The sequence below is a fragment of the Dipodomys ordii genome, unplaced genomic scaffold (assembly GCF_000151885.1).
Source record: "Dipodomys ordii isolate 6190 unplaced genomic scaffold, Dord_2.0 Scaffold45, whole genome shotgun sequence".
NCBI classification, from domain to species: domain Eukaryota; kingdom Metazoa; phylum Chordata; class Mammalia; order Rodentia; family Heteromyidae; genus Dipodomys; species Dipodomys ordii.
Genome location: NW_012267261.1, coordinates 12466225 through 12489893, shown reverse-complemented (window position 1 = coordinate 12489893; position 23669 = coordinate 12466225). Strand labels below are relative to the sequence as shown.

The 23669-nt window shown below is 37.7% G+C and overlaps 1 protein-coding gene across 3 annotated transcripts in view; it reads left to right on the top strand.

Annotated features, from left to right (window-relative positions):
- The window catches only part of Gtf2e1 (general transcription factor IIE, polypeptide 1, alpha 56kDa), a 30570-nt gene extending 12609 nt beyond the window's left edge, over positions 1–17961 (top strand). For all 3 annotated transcript variants that reach the window (XM_013019285.1, XM_013019284.1, XM_013019286.1), the window contains exons 3-5: positions 5834–6035; positions 12454–12695; positions 16904–17961. In XM_013019285.1, coding sequence (XP_012874739.1) covers positions 5834–6035; positions 12454–12695; positions 16904–17331 — 872 coding nt within the window. In that variant the 3' untranslated portion in view covers positions 17332–17961. The remainder of the gene's footprint in view (positions 1–5833; positions 6036–12453; positions 12696–16903) is intronic.
- The last annotated feature ends 5708 nt before the right edge of the window (positions 17962–23669 follow it).

Sequence of the window (23669 nt, the reverse complement as noted above, 5' to 3'; positions counted from 1 at the left end):
GTGTAAATACTAGGTTTGATGACCTCATCTTAAAATCCTTAAGTGGTTTTCTCTTATTAAAGTAAAAGTGGAAATGAAGCTTAGCGTTCAGGGCTCAAATGTTTCTTGTAAATTCTAGGATTGCCTTCCTGTTTGATACTGTATTCCTACCAGACTGAAATTACAATTTAGTATCATTTTTCAATCTACTTCTCTTATGACCTAGAATGATCTGTTTCTCCCTTTCCCTTGCCTTGATCTCTATAATAGTCTTATTCTCTAAATTCTACCTCAAGAAGGTATGTTTCATCTATAGCCTTGCATTGTACCCTTCACTAAAGATATTGTTTTTGAACTCTTAAAATACTTGTGTACTTTAGTTTTACGCTCTTCCTGATCATGTTGAGCTCCAGGTACCTTCTCTATTAAACTTAAAGCTTCTTGATGACAGGATATTTGTCATGGGTATGCCCACCATCATCACTATGCTTAGAACATACCATGTACTGAGTTTCCATGGCCTTGTTCTAGCCCTCCACCCCTACTGATTTTGGGAAAGCAGATTTATAATTCTAAGTGGTGTTCTTAAATGATTGTAGTATGTTAAATTTGTCTGAAATCATCTTCCTTAAAGTGTCACATTTTTACCTTTGGCTTTTGACAAGCTGCTTCTCATTTATAGTTTGTGTTTTTGTAATAAACATAGGACTCAGAGATGTCAGCCTAGGTTTTTCTCTGGGAACAATTGCCAGATGTGGTAATTGCAGTTCTCCCTGGGTCTTATGTTATACAAATCCTGTACAAAGGTCCTGACTTAACTGCCTATTTTCTGGACTCCTTTTCAAGGATGTTTATATAAGGAGCAGCCTTGGAAGATATCGTTTCTCTCCAGAGCAAAAGATGAGGTTTTGCTTACTGCCTAGTATAATAAAATAACATCTCCCTCTGAAGTATGTTTTAATTTTCAGTGTAGTAAAGATGTGGCCCTGCTGAGCATCAAGAATAGTCATGCTGATGGCCATTATAAAATATCTGGGTTCCTTGTACATTTAATGTGTTTTTCTTGTAACATACCCACTGTGTGTGTAGTTTTCACATGGCCCTTGCATGTTATCATATAGGGATTGGGGCTCTGGGACCTAGCTTCAGTACTACTTCTGGTCTTACCAGTGGCTAGTATCACTATTTAAGCCAGGTCCCCAAACCCCAGTTTGTATTCAGTGACACAAGAAAGCGGCCAGCTGACAATTGTACATACAGTTGATATGTTATAGGAAAGAAAGCCTTCTGTAAGTCACTCGGTAAATCTGGATTGTGCTAGAATTCAGGGTCCTTATGGCCATATGTTCTTTTTTGCTTGAATATATAAATATGTTAGAGTTAATGGATTGTCATCCCAAGATTCTCAAGTAATGATGTGTTCTCTTCCTTTTGCCTTCCCTTTTATCTGTCCTTCCCCCCCTGACAAAAAATAAAACATTAATATTTTATTAGAATTACTACACTGATAAACATGCTCATTTATTGAAAGCTGAAGTCTGAAATACATATTGTTTTCAAAATAGTAGTGGGGTATTTGGGAAAACTGTTTTTATTTAAGTATAACCTTTTGTTTGTTTGTTTTTGGTGCCAGTCTTGGGGCTTGAACTCAGGGCCTAGGCACTGTTCCTGAGCTTTTTTTTTGCTCAAGGCTAGCACTCTACCTCTTGAGACAAAGCTCCACTTCCAGCTTTTTTGATAGTTAATTGAATATACTATCTGATTTTTCTGCCATGGCTGGCTTTGGGCTGTGATCTTCAGATCCCAGCCTCCTTGAATAGCAAGGACTGCAGACAGGAGCCACTGCTGCCCAACTACAGTATTAACATTTTTTTAAGATAAGGAAACTAATGAACTAGATGTAGTCAAATTAATAAGTTAGATACTGACAACATCAAGGAAAAGGAAAGCAAAAGAAGGGATAGGACTGTTGAAGTAGATAGGACACGGTTGAAATTTTAGATAATATTGGGTAGGGATGCTGTGGTGAAGTGACTTTTGAGCAAAGAACTGAAGCACATCAGGAGAGTAGCCATTTGGAGGGAAAGCATTCTGGGCAGAAAGAACAGCACTGAAGTCTCTGTAGCACAAGGTGCACATTGGGAGACACAGAGGAAGCTGGTTGTGATGCTTTGTAAACCTGTAATGGGAGGGTTAGAGGACTGCCCCTTAGCTCTGTTGACTTCTTTTGCTTTTATGTTTATCTGTTAGGTACTTTGACACATGAGAAATGGAAGTCCTTTTAAAAAAAGAATATAAACCTACTAGATAACTTGTAAGCTACTAAACTGAATAATTGTCTTCTAAGTATGGTTTAGTTCTCCTTGACAGTTCTCCATACGCACAGACCTTACCAAGTCCCATATTGATAATGTTTTCAAAATTCAGCAGATACAGAGAACTATAATTAATTTTACTTTTTATACTTTTTAAATTGTTGTTATAAAGGTGATATATAGAGGGATTACAGTTCATAAGTCAGGTAATGGATGCATTCCTTTTTGGACAATGTCATCCCTTTCTTTCCTCCCAGTTTTTTCCTCCCATGCCTACCAACAAGTTGTATAGATCATTTTCAATATAGGATCTCATGAGTACTGTTGCATTTCTTTTACCCAATATTTCTCCATTTCTGTGCCCCTTCCCCTCCCAAAGACAGATAAATGAACAAATAAGACCAAAAAACCAAAACCAAGAAAACCCTCTTATTTTCATTTCCTGGGCTTCATTTTGATAAATAGTATTTTATATGATCAGAGGCACATAGGCATGGCGCCTTTGTGTTTGATCTTATTTTATATGGTTAGTTTTTAACTCCTACGTGAATTATATTCTTTATGTTTTATTGAAGAAGGAAACAGCATGGAACAAGTAAGTAGAGGATAATTCTAAAATCTCTCTAGTAAGTTACTATTCGTTCTTTGTAACTAAATATCAATTCTAGTTTTTTAGTTCTGGTTGGCCCTGAAAAATTAATACCTTACCATTACCTTCAAATACTTTCTTGGTATACCTGTGGTTGTACCATTTCTGTTTCTCAAGGATTTATTTTTCTTTAATTGGATATATAACTTGACTATCTCCTCACTCTCCTTAATCTCTTTGGTTCCTATGTTGCCTTCAGTTACTAGCTATATTTTATGGATTCTTATATCTAAATTTCTAGTATTTATTGAGCTCTCTATTGAGCTCTCAGCAGTTTTAATAAGTAGGCTTATTACATCCATTTTCATAGCTAGTGGAGACAACATGGATTCAGATATATAAAATGGTAACTTCTACTTACAAAGAAAAAGGAACTTGTTCTTCTCTTTATTCTGATAAATGGTATTCTTGTCCAGTTGACTCAGCCAGAATCTGTATGTTTACACCCTTTAGTCAAAGACATGCTATATAAGCCTATAATAAAGTTAAATTTGTGAATGTTCTCTCTAACAAAAGGATCCATTTATAGAGTCTCTTGGTGAGGTGGTACTAGACAGACTTAGAGTACTTGGACTTTTGTTGGGTAATTTTTGAGAGGATTAGGGGATAATTATCTTGGACTAGGCACTGTCAAAAAATGAAAGTAATTCTGTGACTGGGTATTTTTATGTCTCTTACCTGCAAGGCCAAAGTTGTAATTGGTAAAGAAGCAGCAGTTACTTGGGTTGCTGGGATCTTTTTTTTTCTGTAGTTTATACAGAGTACTTGCTTTTGCCTGTCATCATGAATATAGTAGTTTGGTTCTGTGTCATTTCCATCATGGTTACAGAGAACCCTACCTGATGATAATGAGCTGTGAGATTCTGTTTGACAAATGCCATGCCTGCCTAGGAGTTCTGGGCCACCTCCCACCTGAGCATGTTGCTCTGTCTGTCTTTGTCTCTGTTTCCCTGCTCCAGCCCCCCCCAATCCCTCTCCCTCCCTTTCCCTCCATCTTTCCCTCTCCCTCCTTTTTCTCTTTCCCTCTCTTACTTGTTTGTGGTAGATGTAGAAAATTAGGTATTTTTTAGACAACTGGAAGATGGGAAGAAAAATGTTTTAGACAAGAATTTGCTTATTATTGGGTGGCTGTGGGATCAGTAAAGAAACCACCGGGAATATATCAATAGGATCAGGTTTTACATTGAAACAGAAATGCCTGGTTTGTTTATTCTGTACCTGAGAAAAGAGAGGTTAAGATGGATTATGTATCAGTCACACATGAGGTCTTTCAAAGTTGAATGTTTGACTTCTTACTAAGTGCCCTGTACCAAGTATGCATATTATCTCTTTTAATCCCTCAAGTAAATTTAATCAGAAAGGGAAGATGCATAGCCTTGGTATTGTGAATAAAAAAACCAAACTGGAAATCAAGTGGCTACTGATACAGACTGTTAGGTGATACTTAAGAATATGAGCTACAGCACAGTAGTTTGAACTGATTTAATTTCCATCCTATCCTCTTAGCTAGTAGTTGTATCATCTTGAGCAAATTACTGAGCTCATTGGATCTTCTATATTTTACATACTTGAATGAGCAACAATAATACCAGTCTCAAAGGCTGGCAATACCTGGCACTTTATAAACACTCAGATATGTTAACCGCTGTTATTTTTCTATTCTTTAGCTGTGTGACTTGGAATAAGTTCTTGAGAGCCTCAGTTTGACATCACTTTACAAGATTGGTATAAGGATCAAAAAGTGTATATGGAATTGTTTTAGAAACAGCACTATATAAATAGTTACTAATCTCAGATGTTTGTCTTGCTTTGGTATGTAAAGAAAGGACTCTGGCTGGATTATAGTATCTTAGGGTCAAATTCCTCAAGGTCTTGAATGTTAGGATGAGAAATTCAAATTTCATGCTGTGAGCATTAGAAATTCAGTTATCAAATAGACTGTAGAAAAGGAAAAGGAGATGACGAAGTGGTGGTTTAGGAAACTTGGAATTGTAGAAGGAAAACATAGACTCAAGGATCATGTTTAGGAAGCCCTTTTAGGCTGTAATAATGATCTAGCTTAGCGAAATGATAGTCGATGTGAAAAATCTAGAGGTTTCTAAGAAATTAATGTAGTTCTAAGTTGGGTGTTAGGGATATTAAAAATATATAATAAATTGATTATATTTAATAGATACAAATGGTTAGTAAGCATAAAGAGCCCTGTAGTGACATACAGGATGACTGGAATCTTAATTTTAGGTATTTATTTAGTTCTTCCTGTAATAGAAAACCAATTGGATAGCATGTAAAAAGGAAACTGTTTGTCAAGGGATACAAGTACAATGATAAGCTATAAAGGTTTGAACTGTAGGCTAAAATAAATGTAAATATCTTAGAAATATTAGGGTTAAAAACTGGTAGGAATGATACAGGACACTAGTGGCTCATTCCTCTAATCCTAGCTACTCAGGAGGCTGAGAACTGAGGATCACAGGTCAAAGCTAGCCTGGGCAAGAAAGTCTGTGAGATTTATTCCAGTAAACTACTCAGAAAATGCCAGAAGTGGTGCTGTGGCTCAAGTGGTAGAGTGCTAGCTTTGAGAAAAAGAATCTCAGGGAGAGCGCCTAGGCCCTGAATTCAAGCCCAGGACTGGTACCCCCCAAAAAGAAAAAACTTTTGAAATGCATAAAAAAGAGAATTATTAAGAAGAAATGGGTAGACAGATGGTAAAGTTAGCAAAATGATAATCGCAGAATCTAAATGGTGGAAACATGGGTGTCCACTGTGAGATTATTTCAACTCTTTAAATATATTTGAATATTTTAATAGGGTGTTGAGATTAGCTCTTTGCTAATAGCTTGTCTGGAAGATTTCATCTCCCTAACCTGAGACTTTGTTTTTTCTGTAGGAACTTTCCACTGTACTTTTTGCCATACAGAGGTAGAAGAGGATGAATCAGCAATGCCCAAAAAAGATGCACGCACACTTTTGGCAAGGTTTAATGAACAAATTGAGCCCATTTATGCATTGCTTCGGGAGACAGAGGATGTGAACTTGGCCTATGAAATACTTGAGCCAGAACCCACAGAAATCCCAGCCCTGAAACAGAGGTAAGTGGTGGCCCTATGCTCTTACCAAGAGCTTTTTAATAATTTCCCTTGTTTTAACTTTGAGGAGCAAGATTGGGTAAGTAACTTCCTAGCGTACTAAAGAGCATGCCACATAGAATCTGAGCTCTGTTGTGTTTGTTTATCTTAGTAACTTGTGCTTGTGATGAAATGTATTTGTACTGAATAGAGAACATTGTGAATCTTTGGCAAAATATTCAGTTAGGTTAACTTCTACAACTTATTCTGCTTGAGCCTGAAGCAACTCAGCCAACTATTGGCCAATCCACATTTTTTTTTTTTTGACATGCAGCATTTGATTTCCCACTTCAAAACATTTACACATTTTGTCTTAGGTTTTTTTTTTTTTTTTTTTTGTCAGTTGTGGGGCTTGAACTTGTGGTCTGGGCCCTGTCCCTGAACTCTTCTGCTCAAGGCTAGCGCTCTACCACTTTAAGCCATAGTTCCACTTCCAGTTTTCTGTTAATTAATTGGAGATAAGAGTCTCACAGACTTTGCTTCCCCAGGCTAGCTTTGAATCACAGCCCTCATATCTCAGCCTCCTGAGTAGCTAGGATTACAGGCTTGAGCCACCAGTGCTCACTCAGCTTCTGGCCTTAGTTTTTTAAGTGCAAGTTTATACTTTCAACACTGGCTTCCTTTTTTTTTTTTTTCTTCCAAATCAGGGTACTTGATTTGAGTTACAGAGGCAGTTTTAGTTCTGCCATGCCATAAAATATGGTTGTATTCTACCCTTTTTTTTCTCTCCTCTTTCCCATTATGAATTTATAGCCACCTACTACTATAGAGCTGGACAGTCTAGGTGTATAGTTTTTTAGAGCAGCTCTTAGTATGTTATTTCCTGTAGTGGAAATGTTTCAGAATAGAGAGTCTTGTGCAAATTGAATTTCTTTCATAAAAATAATCTAGACACATAGAAATCTTTGTATCTATATCAGTTATTATATTTTCTGGTTAACTCCATGTATCAATTAGAATGTCTTTGTCTATGATAATAGAAAATCCAACTAGAAGTAGATTGAACAATAAAAAAAAATTGTCTTTGATGAGATACTCTGAAGCAGTATAATTCTATATTAATAGCATTCTGAAGGAGCTATGTTTGTTCCATCTTTATTTCTGTTGAGCTCAGTCTCTTGGTTGTCTTTTTGGACGGTATGGAGAACTAGTTTAATGTGTTCATGTGTTTCCAGGTTATTACCTGCAGATAAATAATCCAAATGCAGAAAAATGGACTATATCTTCTTTTTATTTTAAGACTGAAGAAGGCTTTCCCAGAGTGCCCCCTTTATTTTGTCTGTCTCCAGTGTTTCAGTGTCTAAAATTGCTTTATATGGTTTTATTTATTTACTCATTCAGTCACTGATTTATTTGGGTCCTTACTGGGGTTTGAAATGCAGGCTTTGTACTTTCTAGGCAAGCAAGCACTCTTTATCATTATGTACTTACTTTTAAACTAGCATCTGGCAAAGAAAAAGTTTTACCTTCTTGGACTAAAGAAGGTCTGAGTTCTTTAGAGCAACTAGTCCCTGGTATTTGAATAAAGTCAGTAAGCAATGATGAGAAGAGCCACTGTTGGCAGGAGTTATCATCTACAACATAGGTAGCCTTAAGTTTTTGTTACTGTCACTTTTATCAAGTTTGCTTTTTGACTTTTTTTTTCAGCCCACCTAAGTTATACTGCTGCTCTAACCTAGAAGGAAACCTATGAGAAAAATTGCTTTTATGAAAACATGTGTGTATATATATATATATATAAATATATATATATATGTCTTATACATATATATGTGTGTATATATATATATATATTCTGCCTTCTACACAGTAACAATAGTTTCAGACTTTTTTTTTTCTACCTTTAGTTATTCATCCTGTTTGTCAAAATGCTTCCCACTATAGTAGCTTTTTACCACAGTCTGCCTCCTATTTCAGCATCTTTGAGTAACCCTGACTTCTTGACTCAGGCTAGTTGCAGTGGTACAGCAACACCAGAAGCCCAGCAGTAGTATGCTGTGATCAAGTTACCTTGTCAGGAATGATTGTGACTCTAGAAGTGACAGGTCAGAAAGTAGGGGAAATGAACTGATCAAGAAAAAGAAAACTTAATAGTCTGATCATCAAGGAAGAAGGGTGGCAGGAAATGGAGACACACAAGAAAGACAGAATGGAGTTCCTAGAGCTGCCAGCCATAACAAAATAGTTGAGAATAACCATTGGAACTAAATTAGAAGATGTTATTTTGACTCAGATGGTCCCACCAAGCATCTGTTATATCCACTACCTAGATATTATACTCTGGAGTGGAATTGATTTGGCCTTTCTGTTCTGTAGGAGCTCTCTAAGTTCTATAATAGCTCCTCCTGCCTTAGGGACATAATAACCCATCTTCCCCCAAGTATAAGAAAGGAAGCATCAAGTGTCCAAGAGCTCAGAGACAACATTTTTTTGTTTGAATGTTTGTTTTAATATGGGATTCAATGACTGCCATCAGTTAAATGTTAATGTCCTAGGTCAGATACTTCAGGGGCAGTAATCAGCAAGCCTAATCCAGAAGTTGATGGGCAGTTTTAGCCTTTCAACAGGTCAACCCATTGGTGATTCTTCAAAGTTTTTCTGTCTTTCTCAAGGAATTCCTTGTTTGCTTTAATCTTCTCTTTTCCATCATCTTTTATACTTATGTTAAAGATCTTTTAAAATGTAGGTTAGAAAGACTGGGTTTATTTCTCAGTGATAGAGCACATGCTTAGCATGTACAAGGCCTTTGGTTTATTTCTAGTACCCCACCTCCTCCCAAGTAATCTATTTTAATGTGATACAATGCTCTTATAAGTCTTACCTTTTGAAAGTTCTAAAAAACAATTTGAAAAACACTCAACCATGATTATTCCTGTCAAATTCGATAAAAATATGCACATTTTCTCCATAGAAGAAATGTAAATATACAGAAGAAATGTAGTTGTCTCTTACCCAGATTTTTTTTTAGTGGCACATCACCTTGGCAGGTAATTTACGGTTTGTGTCTGTAGTAAAGGTAAAATAAAATTTGTAGAGTTAACTATGGTTAAAAATATGTCCTTGACAGTATTTTCACAATAAAAAAAAGTAACTTAAAAAAATATATGTTCTTGAAAAAAGTTTAAGACATATTTCAAATGGGATTACATTTCTGCTGTTTTGGGCTGAGAGCAGTGGTTTTTACTTGTAATCCCTGAATCGCATCTACTTGGGAGACAGTGATTGGGAGGATTACAGTTTGAGGCCAGCTCCAGGCAAAAAGTGAGTAGGACCCTATCTCAGCAAAAATATCTGGGTGTGTTGGAATATATTTGTAATTGCAGCTACACGGAGAAAAAGATGTGAGGATCAAAGTCCAGACCAGTCCTGGAGAAAAATGGGAAACAGTGTTTGAAAAAAATAACTAAAGCTAGGGCTGGAAGAGCAGCTGAAGTAGTAGAGCACTTACTTACCTAGTAAGTGTGAGGCCTGAAGCCCTGAGTTCAAAACCTTAACATCATTCAAAAAAATAAAAATTTAAATTAAAAATTCTATTGTCTCAAACTGAATTAAAATCTACCTTGAATTTCTATACCAGAAAACTGAAAACAAAAGACTGGTATTCAGGCTGGGAAGGTAGCTCAGTGGTAGAGCGCTTGCCTTGCATGCTTGAGGCCCTGGGTTCGATTCCTCAGCACCACATAAGCAAAAAGAAAAAAGCTGGAAGTGGCGCTGTGGCTCAAGTGGTAGAGTGCTAGTCTTGAGCTGAAGAGCTGAGGGACAGCGCCCAGGCCCAGAGTTCAGGCCCCATGACTGGACCGCCCCTTCCCCCCCAAAAAAAAGACTAGTATTCATTGTAGTTGTCCTATTCTTTCTAATTTTCTTGTTTTCTCTATTACAAGTACTTTTTATGCATTTATGAGATAGTCCTCAGTTAACGTTAAAGAGAGTATATTGAAAACCATGTTTAGGATTATGGATAAAGAGAAACTAGCGTCAGAATTGAGTGAGTGAGTCATTCAGGAGGCTGGATGAAGAAAAGACATAATGTAGTTTGCCAGGTAAGAGCTTTAGAACCATGCCTTTCTTGTCTTTCCTAAGCAGAGTTAACTAAGTTGGAGGGAGACAATTTGGGACAGAGAAGTCTAGGAGCAGGCTCAGCCTTATAGGATAAGGAAGCTGGCTGAGGATAGAAGAGACATAGGAAGGAGGGAAATAAATGGGTGAGGGAGGATAGTGGGAATGTAGAGAGTAAGCACAAAAAAAAAAAATCAGGAGAGAAGAGAAAGAAAAGGAAATGTTGGGGGGGGGAACAAAATTTTCAAAAAGCCAGTATACACAAAAGTAAGAGTCAGATTACAGTGAAGGCCACCACCCAGCCTTTCAAAAGACAACAGATAGTGATACCAAAGAAGGATACTCTTAGGAGCCCAACGGCACAATGCCTCTAAACATGTAAAATAATACATCAAAATGAAAAAAAACAAAACCCCAAAAGACAATAGAACAACTAGGGATGGTTAAAATCAAGACAAATAGTACATGGTACAAAAAGTAACATCAGATGAATGCAGAAATAGAAGTAGAGAAAACCAATTACATGCAGCTGTAGCAGGAGACCTCAAAATACAGCAAGACAAATAGATGGATTGGCTATATTTAGAAAGACTCAGAGTGGGAGAACAAGTAAGTGGGAGCAAGGAGACAAACAAGAAGGAAGCAGGCAAAAGAAGTGGTTGAGACATGGAAAGATAGACTGGGTGCCAGGAAGAAAAGGGTGTGGGAAAGGGTGGCTCTGAAGTAGCTGTATAGTGAGAACAAGGGAAAGAACACAGACAGTAGCTGAAGGCATGGATTAGATGACTGCATCAACCTGGGTTGAACAACTGGAAAGAGATGTTTGATTGCACAAGTAGCAGTGGTCCTGTAGATAACAGAGCCTGGGCAGGAGGAATGGTTACTTCCAGAGGATGGTCAAAAACACACTGTCTGAGGGAGTGGCCTAATAGGTCCTTCAGATAGATGGACAAAGATAGACATCAGAGAAACCTACTACACATGAGGTAGAAAGTCCAGGTAGATAAGAGGAGCGATGGTATTTGCAGAAAAAATAAGGGACTAAAATAAAGGAAGATAAGTGGCTTATGAGGTGACAAGAGAAGTATTTGCTGAGACAGTGGGGCAGATTCCACACAGGAGATAGTCTAGGATCCACAGGAAAGATTGACAGAAATGAGAGAGAAGGAGAAACATAGGTCAAGTGGACACTGAAAAGGACATAGCAAAAGGTATGCGTTGATCAGGTACTTTAGGAATCACAACAGTAGCTTATGGGATAAAACACACAGAGCAGGGGAATTCTGTGTAGAAGTTGCAGGGAAAAGTGTCATTTGCAGGCAGAGAAAGATAAGGCATGAGCTCAGGCAGAGTCAGGTATATCCAAAGGCATTTTTAATAGCTAAAAGAATCCAGGGAAACAAAACATCTGAAAGATGAGACTCTTGGTTCATTGTAGAGATGGAGAAACTAAATGACTAGAGAAAGCTAAGTAACATGCTAACAGCAAAGAAGGTCTTGGGGAGCAAAACAAAATAGACTGAGAAACAGGTCACAATCCCTGTGGAACAGAAACAATGGTTGGGACAGATAAGATTGACAAGTTTCAATCAAAATTTGTCAATCAAATTTTGGTTGAAAATAGGTTGGATCTGTACAGAGATTTGGATGTGCCTTACTCAGTAGCAAGTGGCAGGATAATGTTAATTTCAAGTTAGGTCCTGCTGTGTGAAATACTTTTCTAACTTCCACTTTGACTTATTCTGAGTTGAACTAAGTATTTCTTAATATAACGTTTTATTTTGTCTTCATTTTTGATAAAACAAACTTCTTATGAAAGATGTCATTGGTAGATGTTTTGTTTTTCTTTGTGCTAGATTAGTGTTTTATTTATCTTTAAAAAATTTTTATAGTAAGAAAACTTGACAGCTTTATTGAGTAAGTGAGTAACTAAGCAAGTAGGCAGACAGACAAGCAGAAAGGCAGGGGCACACTCTAGCAGAGTGTGTGTGTGCTCTCAAAGGGAAACACATCTTGGTTGGTGTTTTTAAGTGGATCATGTCACCATGTCATTTTTCCCCTCCTCCAAGTAGATTTATTGAAATATCTCAATGTGTAAAACTTCACTCATTTGTATACGTCAAATGATCTAGTATTTGAGGACCTTACAAACAAACACAATGCTCTGATCCATGCAGCTTTCCCCCAGAACTGTAGATTTCTAGATAGGATTATATGGTTGCTAGATAGCATTTACTCTGAATACTTCAGTAATCACTAGCCGCCCTTTTTCCCAACACTAAGACTTGACTTTTTCTTCTTCTTGTTCTTTAATCTTTTTAAACAGCAAGGATCGAGCAGCAACTACTGCGGGAGCTGCTGGCCTGGCAGGGGGGCACCACCGGGAAGCATGGACCAGCAAGGGCCCTTCCTATGAGGACTTATACACGCAGAATGTTGTCATTAACATGGACGACCAAGAAGACGTTCATCGAACCTCACTGGAAGGAAAATCTGCCAAAGAGAGGCCCATTTGGTTGAGAGAGAGCACTGTTCAAGGAGCCTATGGTTCTGAGGACATGAAAGAAGGTAAGAGTAGATGTCAGAAAGATGGATGCATCTTGGGTTCAGTGGAAAATGAACTAGGTTTAGTGGACAGTTCTTAATTTTATTGATAACTTATTGTACTCACTTTACAAATAGTTGCACTGTATCAGGAAGGAAGAAAATCAGTAGTAGGACTTACAATCAGGATACCTATATACTTGTATTGCCCTTCACCTTAGTCAAATAGCTTTTTATATCTATTTTTAAATTTGAAAAATTATAATGTCTTTATCTTATTGTCATGGGAAAATCTTACTCTGCTCAAGGTAGCCAAATTCATCTCCAAAGTTCATTTCTTTATTTTACTGAATTGGGAGCTATAAGGACATACCTAATCCCTCTCCCCACACACTTTTTTATTCTTGCAGTACTGGGGCTTGAACCCAGATCCTTGCACTTGCCAGGCAGGTACTGTACCACATGAGACATTCCCTAAGCCCCATTCTTTTTTTTTAAAATAGGGTCTCACTTTCTGCCCTGGGCTAGCCTGGACTGCAATCCTATTGACACTTCCCCACATACCTGGGATGACAAGTGTGTTCCACCACATTTTTTTTATTGGGTGAGATGGGTGTCTCCGGAAACTTTTTTTTTGGGGGGGGGAGTGGGGGTTCTGGTCATGGGGCCTGAACTCTGGGCCTGGGCCTGGGTGCTGTCCCTCAGCTCTTCAGCTCAAGACCATTTGAGCCACAGCGCCACTTCCAGCTTTTTTTTTTTTTTCTGCTTATATGGTGCTGAGGAATTGAACCCAGGGCCTCATGCATGCAAGACAAGCACTCTACCACTGAGCCACCTTCCCAGCCCCTCCGGAAACTTTTTGTCTGGTTGGCCTTACCTCTGATGCTCCTGGATCTTAGGCCTTCTGAATAGCTAGAAGTAGGACTTGTGCTACCTGAAATATATACAAGGAATACCGCACAAAAAAAGGATTGGGATTCTTACAGTCCAAGAAGATTGATAAATTAAATTCTGTGAGCCAGAAATGGTTGACAATGGCATTATCTTTACAAGTTTGAGAACTGAGATTTTACTTGGAAGCCCTACTGTAAGTTACTGGATTCAAGACTGAGGTGGTAATATAGAAAATAGGAGCCTAAGACTGGATAAAAACAGGAAAGCAGAGGTAACAGGGAATATCTATCTATACCTCTATTATATTTCTCCATCCCAGTTCCCAGGTTTATATCCATACTAGTGTCAGAATGCTAGGAATTCATCAGTAACTGAAAAATCTCTCTCTCTCTCTCTCTCTCTGTTTGCCTTTTTTAGAATGTTATGTGTTTTGAATATGTATGTGATGCCAAAAGCATGTATTTTGGTGTGATTCTCTTTATTTTTTCTTGAGTTGGTTGGGCTTAAATTCAGGGCCTACTATTTGAGCCACATCTTTAGCCCTTTCTCTGATATTTTATCAGAAAGAAAAAAAAATTCTCTGACAACTGTTCCTTATTCTCCCTTCTCCTCACTAATTAGCTTGCTATGTTTAGTTATTTTGATTCAAGTTGTTTTAGATTATGTAGTAGTTAGGCTGTCTGTTTAATAGATTTGCTTTCCCTAGCTTGGCTTCTTGCCAAATCTTCATTCCTTTGAACTTAGAAACAAAATTAAATGTCGTAAAACTGTTGTTAACCAATATTTTATAGTTAAAATCTTAAGTTTAATACTTGATATTTACAGTTACTTAAAATAGTAGAATAGAACTTGTATGGGCCTTATGTAAGTCATCTAGTCTACTGAAGTTCTCTCTGCAAAATGGGATAGAATTTTTCTAGTACTAGACAAATTTAGATTTGACCCTGATAAATTTCGTTCTGTTGAACAGGCTTTATCTAATGAATGCATGAAGCAAATCTTACTTGTTCTGTACTTTCTTATTCTCAAACTTCAAATTATTTTGATATCTTTTTGGATTTTGACAGAACTTCAGTCATGTCATCACTGTACTGAAAGTTTTAATTCCTTTTGGTTCTGTGTTCGTTATGGAAAACTACCTATACCCTTGGTTTTTGTTTTGTTTTTTTCCAGACCATATTGAATCCTAACATGTTTTACTTGAGACCTAATGACAAAGCATCACATCTTGTTTTTATATAGCTAAATCATGAATGATGTCTTATTTCCATTATCTGTTTGGTTTTTCCTTGACATTTCATTTGTTGCTTTGGTTCTGGAAGCATGAATAGGGAGTAGTATCCTGTCCTGCCCCATACCTGACTTGGTCTGTCCTTCAATGCATTTTAGATGATCTTTCTGTATCACATTTCCTTGCAGTTGCCTCTATAAAAATCTGCTACCTTTCTTCCCACTTTTGTAACCTTTGGCTCATCTGTTTTTTGCTATAGCTCAGCCAGTGAGCTCCAGAATTGCTTAGTAGCATCCATGGTTAGACTCACAGCATTCCTTACCCTTTTGTGGTTATTGTTGTTGCTTCCACTGCATTACTGCAGTGCAAGTCAGAACTCTAGGGTTACATTTGATTTTAATTCTCTCTTTGGCATCCACATCATCATAAGCCTGTTTTCTCTCTGACCTCCTTTTCTCTCTTACATGCCCAGTCTCTCATTTAGGAGTTAAATGTCTAGCATTCCAGCTAATACTTCTTATGTGTTAACGGAGAGGCTTTTTACCTCATCCACGTCCAGAGTTGGTCCCGAGTCTTCTCTTGACAGTAATAGAAGATAACACTTTCCCAGGTGCCAGACCCGTACTAAGCACTTCATGTTTACTTAGTTGCCACAATAATTAAGTGAATAATAAAAATTATTATTTTTGTTGGTTTTGGGGCTTGAACTCTGGGCCTGGGTGCTTTCCCTGAGCTCTTCAACTCAAGGCTAGCACTCTACCACTTGAGCCATAGTGCCACTTCTGGTTTTTCTGGTGGTTAATTGGAGATAAGAGTCTCATGGACTTTGCTGCCCCGGCTGGGTTTGAACCTCGATCCTCAGATCTCAGCCCTCTAAGTAGCTAGGATTACAGGCATAAGCCACCAGTGCCTGGCTGACTCATTCTTGAACATGAGAAAATCAAAGAAAAGAGAGAGAGAGATAGATAATATGATTTGACCAAAATCACACAACTAAGAAGTGCTAGGTATTTGATTTAAGGGAATTTGATACCATGCACCACTTTTAAACCTTTTATATATGCTTATATATGGTATTATCAAAGTGCAAAATGCTTGAAAAAACAAGTTTGACCTGAAGTATATCCATTAAGATATGTACATAAAATAAGCGATGTGGAAGAATATTTACTCCTGAAATTAGCTTCCTTTCTATGAAGACTTCAAAGTGTGCTTAGTTTGCCTCAGGAAAATAAAACTACCATTTTTGACCCATTTATCAATACTTAGCAGAGGTAGATATCATCTAGGTACCATGGATATCAGTGAATGAAGAAGGCAAATATCTATGGTTAATCCTCCGTCCTTGGAACGGAGATGACAAACAGTATACGTAAGTTATTCACTAAATAACTGAAAATGAGTGTGGTGGGGAAAACAAGGTGTTGATAAGGTGGCATTTGAATCAAGTTATAGAAGATAGAAGGGAGTATATGGTATGGAAACCTAGAGGAGAGATTTTAGGCTCAGGGGTGAGTTCGAATGTTCTGAGGTAGAAGTGTCTGGTACATACAAAGAATACCATGGAGGCCACTGCAGCTAGAGTAGAGTAAGGAGAAGGAGAAATAGCTGTGAGAGACAGGTGGCCAGGAGAGGCTGCAAATTCCATTGGACCTTATAGGCCATTGAAAGGCCTTTGGCTTTTACTAAACAAGATCAGGAGCACATGCTTTGCTATCTGCTATGCCTGGCCCCTCATAGACATTATTTCATCTGTTCTTATTCAGAGCCTTAGGAGGTACATCCTTTTATCACCCCATTTTACAGAAAAGTTACTGACATTTAGAGAGTAAGTAACCTCCTCAAGATAGACAGCTCAACTGGAGAAGAACCAAGACTCAAATCCATACTATTTTACCTGCAAAATCCATGGGCTGCAATTAGGTTCAGTTTATAAGAAATATTTTTAATATTTGATGGGACAGCAGCTCCAGAAATGGAAGCAATGGATTCTGTGTTTTTTTTTTATTATCATCTATATAATGTATGTTCAAGTATATATTTGATTAGCCATAAAGGAATGTTCTTTCTGTGTAAGGATCTTGACTTTCTGGGTTTTAACCCTCAGGTGGCATAAATATGGACACATTCCAGGAGCGAGAGGATGGCCGGGCTGGGCCTGATGACAACGAGGAAGTGATGCGAGCACTCCTCATTCATGAGAAGAAGACTACCTCCGTGACAGCTGGCTCAGTGGGGACAGCGGCTCCTGTGCCTGCCGCCAATGGCAGTGACTCAGAGAGCGAGACCAGCGAGTCAGATGATGACTCTCCACCCCGACCTGCTGCTGTGACTGCCCGCAACCGGGAAGAAGATGAAGACGAGGATGATGAGTTTGAGGAAGTAACAGATGACCCAACTGTCACAGTGGCTGGCCGTCCTTTCTCCTATAGTGAAGTGAGCCAGCGGCCAGAGCTTGTGACCCAGATGACACCAGAAGAGAAAGAAGCATACATAGCAATGGGACAGCGCATGTTTGAGGACCTCTTTGAGTGAGCTTTCCCTACCTTTCCTTCCTGTCTGTAATGCTCATTTCCAAAAGACACCCCCACCCTTGAAGAAAAGTGTAAGTGGTTTCCTCTTCCTCTTCATGTGAAGAATACTTGTTAATGTAGCACAAAAGAAAATGGGAAAGTGATTTTTTTCATGCTAGATACTTCTTACCAAGGTAGTTGGCTGTAAGAATTCTCTTTCCTGCCATCACTACAGTATTATTATTTTGCTGTATTTTCTTGTGTTTCCTTTTCTAATGTTTTTATTTTAACTTTTTAAGATACATTTTTCTCCCTCTGAAATACTTGGGCACATCCATAGGTCATTTCTTCCTAACTACAGAAACCTACCACAATGAGTTACAGTAATTCAGTAGTGCCATCTTTTTTATCTGTTCTGACCAAACCTGTCAACAATTTCTTACATTGCTACCAACCAAAGCATCTTGCCAACAGGCAAACCTCTGATTAAGGAAAGTAATTCCTAATACTTAATCTTTTCCCCCAAATTAAGGTTAGTCTCAATGTGTAAGGGGAAGTGACTTGCATACACAGGATAGACATGTCCGAATCTTATGATGTCTGAACCAGAATTAGTGTCTTTACAACTGATGAGATAGGTCAATTCTGTTATTTTGAAATTAGGAAAAAAGCACCAAAAAAGGGCCAAGGGCTAAAGAGTAGAAATCACTAGCAACAGTGTATTATAACAGCTTGGGTTTGTTCTGATTTGAAAATCCTTTCAGTAAAGCTGAGATTGGTCCCATTTTTACCCTTCTATAGACCTCTTGTGAGTGCTATAAATGGAGACCATTCCAGCAGAAAATCAACCTAGAACAATGAATGGTTCCACTCTCGTTTCTTTATTAACATTTTCTTCTTTAACATCATTGAAGGCTTTGTATCTTGATTCTTGCCATATGTTTTTAGTTCATCCAGTATGTTGTTGAGCATTGTAACCTCAAAAAAAAAAAAAAAGTAGTTTACTTGGGTTCTGATCTGTAGTATGGTATTATTCCTAGTGGACAGAGCTTTGAAATAAAGGATTTTCATATAAAGATCTGCAACAATTTTTCTTGTAGTATTTTTCTTTGCATTGTAATTTTACATATTTTATCACTTGTTAGAACATACATGGAGGTAAGATAACATTTTAGAGCATCTGAGCCTTGTACACAGTGATGTTTCATCTCCATGGGTTATATTAATGACTGCATATTGACAATAAATCTATTTTATACGGATTGAAATTTCTTAATTTCCAGGTCTGTAACATCTTGGAGCATAATTAAAATGTATACTCTTTCCATTAATGAAAGTCAAAGACTTTTTTCTCTTATTAGTCATAGTTTTTCATTGAATAGGTGCAATTATGTGTGATCTAAACTTTCTGGCAATGAATTGCCTTAAGAATGAACTTCCTGTATATATCTCTTACACCTGAGAAATACTGTTTTTCAATATTTTAAATATGGTTTTTCAACTTTATAACTATGGCATTAAAGGGACTATTTTCCTACTGCACTACTGTGTTGAATGAACCACTGTGGCCGCAGATGACCTAGGCTTGCATCTGATGAGACTACTTTCAATTCCACCCTTGAAGTTGAAGCCTCTGCTTATTTCAGAGCCTTTTTTTTTTTTTTCAGAACATCTAGACTATAATTTGCATCAGGAAACTGTTAGCCCCAGCACTAAATATCTAGACACCATTACATGGGAGGCAGGCATCTTAAAAATCATTTCCTGGTCAGTTCAGCTGTCAATTATGAACATTGTGTTAAGATCACCAAAGATTATTTCCAGTCCTATTTAATAGAGAAGTGGTAGATAATGTATTTTAATATGAAGCCAAATAACAATCCCCTCCTCATCATACACATGCACATGTGCTCTCTCTCTCTCTCTTTCTCTTTCTCTCTCTCTCTCATACACACACACATTCTGAAAGGAACACAGAAAAAGCCATCTAATGTGCTATAACAATTCAAGCTAGAAGAAGAATATTCTAATTGTATTAGTGTAGGTGGCAGGTTTAGAATTAAAGAGGTAGTAAACTGCAGCATAAATTACTGCAATTCAGGTTTCTTTTTCCCTTTTGCAAAGTACTGTGAATGACTGAGGGGAGGTATAGTTGAATATATCATGACTCTGTTGTACTGGACACTGAGTGACCACAAAACTCATTGGCTGTATGACTAGATTTCCAGCCATGACCACATAGAAGTACATGTGTACTTTCTTGGTCTCTTATTCCCAGGGTTAAAAAGAAGGTACTAAGCAACACCGAAAGCCAGATTTGAAGAATGAGGTTGTAGTTCTATGGCAGAGCACTGCCAAGCTGCAGGTGCTGGGGAGCAACACACACACACACACACACACACAAAACAGACAAATAAGAAAATATTTACAATTTAGAAATTGATATTCCATATTCTATTTGCTTAGCAGTTTGCTTTCATTAAAGCTACTTCACATGGATAATATTTTTTTTCTTATTGTGAAAATATTATACAGAGGGGTTACAATTACATGGGCAAGATAATGAGTACATTTCTTATCAAGCATTGCAGCCTCCTCCTTTGTTTTCCCTTCCCATCCCATCCTCTCCCCTCCTCCCCCCCCACACGAAATTTGTAAAGTTCGTTTTCGACATACGACTTGTACATCTCATTGTTACAATGGGTCCACCTGTATCCCTATTTAAACGATTTGTTTTTTTCCTTCCCCTCCACAAATTATAACCCCTGCTTTCACTGTACATGGATAATATTTTAAGAGCAGAAGGATTATAATCACTTTTTACTATCTAAATTCTCACTTCTTATTATTAAAAAGTCTCAAATGATTATTAGAAAGAAGCTGGCACTATAATAAACTTACTGTCATATTTTGTTCACTTTTTCTGCTATAAAAGAAGCAAATGGAACAAGTACAGATACTCTTAAAAGCTGTAAAGCCAAAATGGATTGGGAGAAGGAAAAAGTTATAAAATCTTTTGAAAGCTAAAGGAATGAACTAATTCTGGCCTGCCCTTCAGGGCAAGAGAAGCATACTGGTTTCTCTTAAGAAAGAGGTTTATGTCTTTCTGAGTGCCAGAGAAAGAGGCAGCTTTTCCTGTGCCAGTGCAAAGCAGGCAGGCCTAAAGCATGACCCAGTTTCAACAGTCAACACAAGATTCCCATCCTACAGGAGTCCATTATCACCTACCTAACATAAAAGTTCCACAAAATGAGTCTGGAAGAGGGTTAGTACCAGGTTGATAACTGTTAGGACATGCAAGGTAGTTGTCCAGTTTTATTGGGTCATAAATATAGCATTTTTACAGTCACTCAATATGTATTTATACACATATACATGAACTATGTATATGTATGCATGTGTGTATATACATACACACATTATGTATATAGATATAGATAGATAGATAGATAGATCAAGAACCCCCAATCCACTTCCATTTCATTACTCTGAAATAACCATTGAGTTTTTGCACCAATTTGCATGCAATTTTTATTACACATTTAAGGTGTGCATCATGTTTTGATATACATATACATTGTGACATGAAATCAACTCATATCTGTCATATTGCATTGTTACCTATGTAGCAAAGCAGTTGGTTTATTTTCCTAACATTTTCAGTATATATTATTAACTGTAATTCCCATAGTATACTTAGATTTCTAGGCTTATTTATCCTACTGCATACAGTATTTTTATTTAGAGTTAATTCTATTTTTTTCACTGAACTCGTCAAAAGACAGCAAAAAACAATATTTTGCTTTTAGTGTAAATTAATTATACAAATGATTTTCATTGTAATAGTTTCATACATGATTTTGATCAAATTCCTACCCCCCCCCCATTTTCTTTGTGTTGGTACTGAAGCTTGAACTCAATGCCTGGATGCTGTCCCTGAGCTTTTTGGCTACAGAGTAGTACTGTACAAGTTTAGCCACAGCTCCACTTCAGGCATTATTAGAGATAATTTGAGATAATTAGAGATTAATTATTTTCACAAACTTTCTGCCCAGATTGGCTTCGAGCCTTGATCCTCAAATCTCAGCCTCCTGAGTAGCTAGGATTATGAGTGTGAGCTACTGGGGGTGCCCAGGCAAATTTACCCATTTTACTGTATTTTCTTAACTCCTCTTACCCTCACCCCCACCCCACACACTCTTCTTCAGTTGTTGGTACTTTAATGTGTTTCATCCCAAACATCTTGAGGCTTGTATACACCACCTCAATACATAGATGGAATCTATATAAATGACATTGTCATTTGCTTTTGTAAAAATAAGGACTATCTAAAACTTTATAAGTTTTATATAACATTTTCCATATTGATGGATTGCTATACCCTTATATTTCCATTCTTTTTTTTTTATTTCTAAGAATTACAAAAGAAATAGACAAAAGGATATGATACTTTACCAGGATACTGGAGGTGATACTTTACAAAGAGTAGAGGTTTACTTACTTTACAGTGTTTGAGGCTGAAAGTTCAAGGTCAGGCAGCCTCATCTGACCTCAAGTGAGGGTCTACTTGCCCATACTACAGCATGGCAAAGAACTGGAAAGACCTGGTTCTGTACAGAGGCATGGGGTAAACATGCTTGGCCTACTCTTTTAAGAACTCACTCTGAGTGAGAAACACTGATCCCCTCTGAGAGTGGTACCCCAGTGGTCTAACCACCTACCCCCTCAATACCACTACATAGGTAGGTGTCTTCTAGCATGTGAACTTCTGGGGTCCACATACATGGGAACCATATATCCCACTTAAGGATCAATAGATACTGCCAAATAGCTCTTGAGAAAGATCATTCAGTAATTTTTAGCAGAGGACTAATTTGTCATATTATTCCTAGGTTTGAGTTTAAACCTAAAGACGATGAGGACCAGCTTCACAGTACTGGTAGGGAGTTTGATCTAAAGATCTGCCCACATATGTGGGGAAGGAATAGTGGGGACAGATCAGAAACATTTTGAAGCAAAAGAGTTTATGGGGTGAGGACAGAGAGTGCCTTGGGTGAACCTCGTTTCTAGGTGGGTGGCTGCTCCCCTCACTGGGGACTGGACACAGAAAAGAATTTTACTCCTGTTTGGATTCAATAGGTGGCCACCACCATTTCACCTATAAGGTCGAGCCAAAAGTTGTAAGTTGGCCATCTTCCCCTTTTTACTCCACATCTCATTGATCAACAGGTCCTCTCAAAATATAATCAAATGCCTGATTTTGAAGGTAGAGTTGACAGAACTTGCCAGGGAATTGAAAGGATGTTGTAAATCTAACCTCATTATTTGCACCAGTACCACCCTGTTCTCAGCTACATCAGCTGTTACTGCCGCAGCTCCCCAACTCAGCTCCCCACTTCTATTCTTATCTCCCCACAGATTTTAACCATTCCCCATACAGAAGCATTTTTTAATGTGTAAGTCAGATGATCTCGCTCCATTGATTTTTTTTGTCCTCTGAATAGCACAAACTTCTTACCTTTTCAACAGCTCCGACATGGCGTGGTGCCTGTTTTCTCTGTTAACTTCTCTAACCACACTGACATTCTCTGCCTTTGTCAAATAGGCCAACCTGCTTCCTGCCTTAGGTCTTCGCTTAGTGTTCTCTGTGCATTTTTGCCTCTGTCACTTCATTTTAAACCTATATACCGACTCTTCCTCCTTACCTAATCTTTCATTCACTATCATAGTTTCCCGTTTTTATTGCAGAATTACTGTTGGAAATGAACTTATTAGCATCTCATCAATCCCTCCTGTAAAAAGACTCTTAAGTCCCTGGAGGGAAAGATACTGGCATGCTGAATTAATTGCGGTGCATAGTAGACTCAGTCAATGGCACGTGAATGGATGGACAGATGAACCTTTTCCCCACCAAGGCAGACCACTTTACCTGCCTGAATTGCAGATTAGTTAATGATATTCTTAATCAGCTAATTATGCTCACTGTGATTCATAGTATGGCTAGGACTCCAAGACTTATCAGTAGGGGGTGCTGGAATGTAGCTTCTAGGACACAGCTAGACATCTAGAAGCTTCAGTTCTGAGAGCCATTGGTTTTAATGTTTATGGAGAGAATTTAGTAAGCATTGGAGGCTGTTCTGTCCAATTAAATAGTGACTGCTACTCAGGGCTTTTGAGTGCTTGAAATATAATTAGTTCAAATTGAGATGTGCTGCAACTAATATATGCTTATTTTTGAAGACTCAAAGAATGGGAATAAAGAATGTAAGATATCTTAACCTTTAATATTAAGCCTTTTGAAAAGATAAAATGGTATATTGAGTTAAAGAAAATGTGCTGTTGAAATAGTTTTATCTCTTA